General features: G+C 52.7%; 1 protein-coding gene across 1 annotated transcript in view; it reads right to left on the bottom strand.

Annotated features, from left to right (window-relative positions):
- Positions 1 to 2,695: 2,695 nt before the first annotated feature.
- PSME3 (proteasome activator subunit 3) overlaps positions 2,696 to 6,019 on the bottom strand; it is a 6,117-nt gene continuing 2,793 nt past the window's right edge. Inside the window, exons 7-11 of the mRNA XM_027895979.1 lie at positions 5,653 to 5,721; positions 5,373 to 5,440; positions 5,158 to 5,212; positions 4,846 to 4,932; positions 2,696 to 4,429 (exon numbers count right to left, since the gene is read on the bottom strand). Of these exons, the coding sequence (XP_027751780.1) occupies positions 4,349 to 4,429; positions 4,846 to 4,932; positions 5,158 to 5,212; positions 5,373 to 5,440; positions 5,653 to 5,721 (360 nt within the window). The 3' untranslated portion in view covers positions 2,696 to 4,348. The remainder of the gene's footprint in view (positions 4,430 to 4,845; positions 4,933 to 5,157; positions 5,213 to 5,372; positions 5,441 to 5,652; positions 5,722 to 6,019) is intronic.

The raw sequence follows: 6,019 nt of genomic DNA, 5'->3' as shown, positions 1-6,019 counted from the left end.
TGCCAGGAGAGCCTCAGAGCCACAGCACTCGCTTCACGTGGTCCCAGTGCCAGCAAAGGAGCTCACTAGCACAGGCATAGGCAGTGGGGAGAGACAGGATGGACAAGAACAGCCTTGGCATCACAGGACGCAGCAGCCACAGGTTTGGGAGGTAGCTGCTCTCATCGGCTCACAGGGGCAGAATTGGATGCCTCTGAGTAACCCCAAATTAGCCAAGGCAGCACTGACTCACAAGTCAATCTATCGATCCACAGTGAGGCTTGGAGTATTACCTGGTGTTAGAGGCTTGGAAGAAAAACTCCCTTTTGGTGCAGGCCTGGAACGTCCATTTCCCTGGGAGCGCAGAGCAGCAGCGCTGCTACCCTGGTTCAGGTCTGGAGCACAGCCAGGACATACCTCCTGCCTCCCAGGAATGGAACGAGTGTTCTGCTGCCACACACACCGGCACAGCTGGGCCGACACCACAGCGGAACCTCCATGGCTGCGTGACAGAGCTCACGGGGACCTTTCCTTGAAGAAGCACACAAAGAGCAGATCATTCAGGTTTGACTTTGCCTCTTGGTTTTGCATCCTGAGTCCCCCAAAGCCACAGCACAGGCTGCAATTACGGAAGGGCCTTTTCCAAGCGGCACAGCAGTAGTTTAAAGGGAATTGGATAAACTCCACAGGCCTTCCTGCCCCACAAATCACAACTCAACCCTGCAGCTGGGCTGGGAGGGATCTGAAAATAGAGTGTGGGAACACTCCCGGTTTCTGTGCACGTCGGAGACTTGGAAAGAAGGAGAAACCCTAATCTGTACTGACATCCCCATGACAAACCAACCACAGCACATACCCCAGAGCTGCGGGACATGGATGGCAGCTTTCTGCACTGCCTCTGACCCCGCTGCAAAGGCCTGTGCCACAGAGGCCGTGGCTGATCCCAGGTTTTTTTAGTACCGTCTGTTTCTGCTGGACTTTTCAAGCTCTGGTTTATAGATCCGTTTCAGAACAAACAAAACAGCCCTAAATCCACCTCTATCTTGCAGTAGGAACTTCAGGAAGGAGAGTAATTAACTGAGCCTGCAGTGTCGATAACTGACTCATGAAAAGCAATTATGGATCTTCAGGGCCCCCCCCCCACTGGAATTGCTTGTGCACCTTCTCTAAAAGAAGCCTGAAGCAGCTTAAAGGTAACCTAGAATTAAACAAATTGCACATCTCCCTAACAACAGTGTTACTTGTTTATGACCTGCTCGGCGCACGTACTGCTTCCCACATCCCAGTTCCCCAGTGCAATCAGCCTGTCACTGCCCCACATCCCATATGGAGAATTCACATCCTACCCATGTTTTATTTTTGGCCACACGGTCACTTTTAGGCACTGCCCATCAGTGCAACTTATATTTGCTACATTGCCCACATTCCCCAAACAAAGGGAAGGGAGTTTGCTGTATTTTCACTCACACGGAAAGGTAGAGGTGGCAAAAAATAGCATGTGAAATTTATAGAAACCCAAACCAGACAGACAGCTTTTGGCTTGGGGAAACTCTGGGTTGGTGACTGTGACAGTTGGGGAAAGGGCACAGTACAGAAAAACCCCTGCCAACTCTCCAGACACCAGCAAGGCTTGAGCAAACCCCACACCAGAGCTCAGACTCTAGGAAGTTCCCACTCCCAAAGCCTCACCTCATGGGGCCAGCTGGTACAAAACACAAGAGTGGAACTGCCTGACCCTTCCCCATTGCTGGCTGCGCTGCTGGCAGCGCCTGTGGCTGCACACAACTGCTGAGCCATTATTCTCTTCCCCTGCATGTAAGCTGGGACATCTTAAGGACCAGCCAAACTCAGCCCTGACCCCGCACTGCCACTGCTCCCAGACTCACTGACATCACGGACAACAAATCTTCCTTCCAGTCCTTCCCTGGGTCTCTGGCTCCAGCCATCTCTACCCTCGAGATCCGCATGCAGCTCAGTGGCCCCTCCCCGCGCGAGTGGGGCACCTGCAGGGCTTTCCCACGCTGCAGGAGGAACCTTCCTCCACAAGCACCTGCTCCTGTTGCTGGGCAGCCAGAGGTGCCAGCTGGGAGCCCCAGTCTGTGGTGGTCACTCCTGGGGACAGTCATAGGCCCTGCAGGCGGGGTACAGGACACTCTGGGAGTCCCCAGGTGACCTTTGAGAGGCCTCTGGGCTCCAGTTGCAGTGCGTCAGGCATGGAGGGAGTACAAGAACAGGATGATCCCCAGGGAGAGCAGAGGGCACTGTGGCTGGGGACAGCAGGGCAGCCACCCCTCCTTGGGTATCACACACATGGAGAAGCCAGGAATAATGGACTGTGTGCCCAAGGAATAACTGGCCGTGTGCCCAAGGGACACACGGTGCTGCATCCAGGTGCTGCAGGACAGTTGAGAGACACCCGCCCAGCAGAGTGGCTGCACACTCAGAGGGACACAATGCACAGTCCCTGCGTCTATTTGAACAGTCCCACACTGGGCTGAGATGGGACAAATTCCATCAGACCCAAGCCTGTGGGCCCACGTGAAGCGTGCTGAAGGAAAAGGAGCAACCTGCGCTGCAGTGCAGAGCGTTTACAACACAGCCAAAGAGGGATGAGGAGAAGGCAGGAAGGAGCAACGGGATTTGAGAAAGGCAGGACCAGACCAGGACACTAACACTGCACGGCCTGAGAGCCCAGCATCACACACAAGGGGCTGCCTTGAAAGAATTCCAAGTACCTCATTTTAATTTCTTGACATGGTAAAAGTTTACATACGTTCATCTGGCAAAGAGAGCTGAACAAATTAAAAGGAATCAATACAAAGAAACACAAGGGGAAGTGCTGCTCCCAGACAGCAGCTCAACGCAGTTGGTTTGTTACTGAATATTTATTAGCGGGAAGACTAAGAGTTGACTTACTACAAACAACAACAGAAGAGTCTAGAGCAAGGGCCAGCGACCTGCCACACTTCAGGCAAATCCCTGGAAAACCAGCAAGAGACATGGCTCTTAGATGTGGAAGCAGAAAAAAACAAAAACCAAAACAAAAACAAAGTGTAAAAAAAAAAAAAAAAAGAGGGGGAGAAAGTTCATTCCATTTGTCACTGTTGTTACAATGAGATTAACACAACTCTTAAGGCTACTGCACAATAAGAATATACAGATGTAACAGCGAGACCTGGGAAACAGCGAGGTTCCTGAAACAAATGATTTAAACGTTCCCTGATTAGGGGACTTAAGTAGAAATACTATAAATAAGAAAAATTTGAAGCCTGCAGCGTTATGGGCCCACTTGCCACACACAAAAACTGATGCAACACAACCAGTCATTTCCAAAGGGGTTTGTAATGGACCATGAAACGTTCTGGCAGCTTAGCGGAGTCACCAGGCACAGGAACGTGCCCTTTGCAGGGGAAAGACGGCAAGGTCTGCAGGGTACTGGGTGGGTATTGGCCACCCTCACCCCCGAGCACCAGCTGTGGCAGCCAGCCTGCTGTGCCCAGGCACTGGGGAGCACTGCCAGGGACAGGGGGGCTCGGTCTGACCACATGCAAAAAAATATTGGGACTTTAGCATCAGACCTCTAGCCCCTTCCTTCCCTCAGCCTGGGCAAAAGCATCTCGTGCTGAAGGGGCACTGGGACGTATGTGAAGGAACGTTAGTTTTAGCCAAGAAAGTGGCTCTAGTCAAATGGCAGAAGAGCAGAAGCCACCTGAGCTCACGACAGCCAGGACAGCACCGGCCCCAGTTCCAAGCACCGCCTTGTACTCTGCACTGATCCAGACAGAACTGACAAGGCAGAGACCCACAGGGCAAGCTCTGTTGAGCCAGGAGAGAGACAGAAAGGGAGTGTTGATTGCTCAGTGGCACTGGAGCATGGCTGCTGCTACTGGCCCCAAGGGGCAGGGTCCCTGGTGAGTGCAGAGCTGGTGGCAGAGGGGCCCAGCCACAGCTGGCAGCAGGGAGGGAGCTCTCCCCCTCTGTGGTGCCACCCTCTGCCAGGCTGTCTGCCCCGCTCCCAGAGACCCCAGTGCAGCCACCAGCCAAAAGGTGGGACAGGACAAGAGCTTGGTCTCTATTGTTGCTCCCAGTCAGGTGGGAAGCAAGGCGTGAAGGAATGTCCCTGCCTGGCTGCAGCAGCCTCTGGGGTGCCCAATGCAGCACAGCCTCTACTACCAGTGACTAGAGGGAGGGAGAGCTCCTGAGACCTGAACAAAACCAATCACAAAAAACTAGGCAAGAATTTCTTTAGAGTTTAACTAAGAATGCAATACTATTTCCAGCCAGTTTCCCATCTCGATAGTCACGTAACAAACCAAGGCAATGACGGTCTTTAGTTGACTGAACAGTTCTCAAGTTCAAACGTTGACACTTAATAGAGGGTCTCAGCATTGCTGCTCCGAGGCCTCTTGATCTTCTCAATGTTTTTAAGGATCATGTCATGCAAAGTCACCTGCAAGAAGGGGAGAACAGGACTCAGACAGGAAGGGGGAAGCCATCCAGTGTTCAGCTTTCACCATGAGCTGGTTACCACAGCAGCACCACTCCCCTTGACACCACCCTCAACCCCCGTGTGCAACTACACACTCGGCTAAGGTAGGGGCTTCCTTCAGCCAAACCTGTAGAAGCCACTGCACGTAATATCAAAAACATTTATTCAGAGACCTCAGGATTAGCTTGTGCTGTATGAAAAGATTCCCACAGAGGGGGAAGGACTATTTTATGCTAGAGCCTGTGGCTGAGGCTGAAGCGGAACAGGCAGGCTTCCTGCCAGGAGAGGGCATGCTTGCAGGGAAAGGGGAGAGGAGCAGCAGCAGGATCACAAAGGCTCTCCACTGCTGTGCTGGGAGCCCTGTGTTTTTCACTTACATATTGATTCCTCAGCTCTGAAATGATCAGGCGCAGACTAATGTACTCCTTCTCGTCGATCTCCGTCACGGTGCGGCGATAGTCCTCCTGCCGAGAGAGCGCCCGCGCTCAGCTGGGCCTCCCACACCTGAGGGGGTGTCCTGCCTTCCACGAGGGAACCTCCCCCCCTTCAGATTATTGCCCTCCATCCTTGCACAACTCCCCTCTTCCCCCCAAGACCCTCAGCTCGAAAAGGACAGTAACAAAATGGCTCAGAGAGTCCCGAGAAGCAGCAGTGTGAACATGCGGATCTTCGCGTCCCCGGTGACTTACCACATGAGGGTACTTGGCTATTTTGGAAACCAGCTTTGCTCTTGTGATATAGTATCTGGTAGCAAAAGGGAGAGACTCGAGATTAGATAAACAGCCCCAGGATGGCTTTTTTTTTTTTTGGTCCAAGCTGCCCTGTAACAGCTATGAGACCTTTATGAAACATGTTCCTTTTTCCAAGGGGATCTCAAAAAAGGAGTCTATTCTTGCATGCCTACCTAGAAATCTGGTCCAGGTAGGACGCTGCCTCACTCTCCACGGTCCGAAGCTCAGCAACTGTTTCCTCCTGACAGGAAGACAAGGAAGCCATTAGCTCCAGGAGGCTGCAACTGGCCTTAAGGGCTCGGAAGGCAACATCTCAGCAAGTGCCACATCAAGCTCAGGTTTGGATTTTAAAACCTAACCCACTCCCAAGACTCCAGCAGCTGCTGGACACCATGCACTGATTCAGAGGAACCTCAGAGATCCAAGTCCCCGGAGCACAGAGCAGTGCCTTACCTGAATAGAAACACCAAAGTTGTTCCCATCCTCTATCCTGGGGATGAGAAGCTGCACCCACATTTTGACCTGCAGTGGAGAGACCACAACAATGACCAATGCCAACATCTCCACAAGGGCCTCTCTCAGGAACGTTAGCAAAAGCCTCCCAGGATCCTGCCTTTGCCACACAGCTCACAATAAACTGCTGCAGGTCCCACATGCACCTGCAACACTCCCGAGGAGATCACTTCCCACATGGCTGGGATGCCACTCAAGCCAGCACAGGGGATTCCCATGGGAAGTTCTCCTGACTGTACCACAGGAGCCCTGCCCTTCCCCATCTCCAGGCCTGCTCTGTCCACAGCTTTGCCTCTCCAGGAGCAAA

The sequence above is a fragment of the Empidonax traillii genome, unplaced genomic scaffold (assembly GCF_003031625.1).
Source record: "Empidonax traillii isolate 1590-97213 ecotype Southwest subspecies unplaced genomic scaffold, ASM303162v1 scaffold476:size613836, whole genome shotgun sequence".
In the NCBI taxonomy this organism is placed as follows: Eukaryota; Metazoa; Chordata; class Aves; order Passeriformes; family Tyrannidae; genus Empidonax; species Empidonax traillii.
This window is presented reverse-complemented; position numbering and strand designations above follow the sequence as displayed.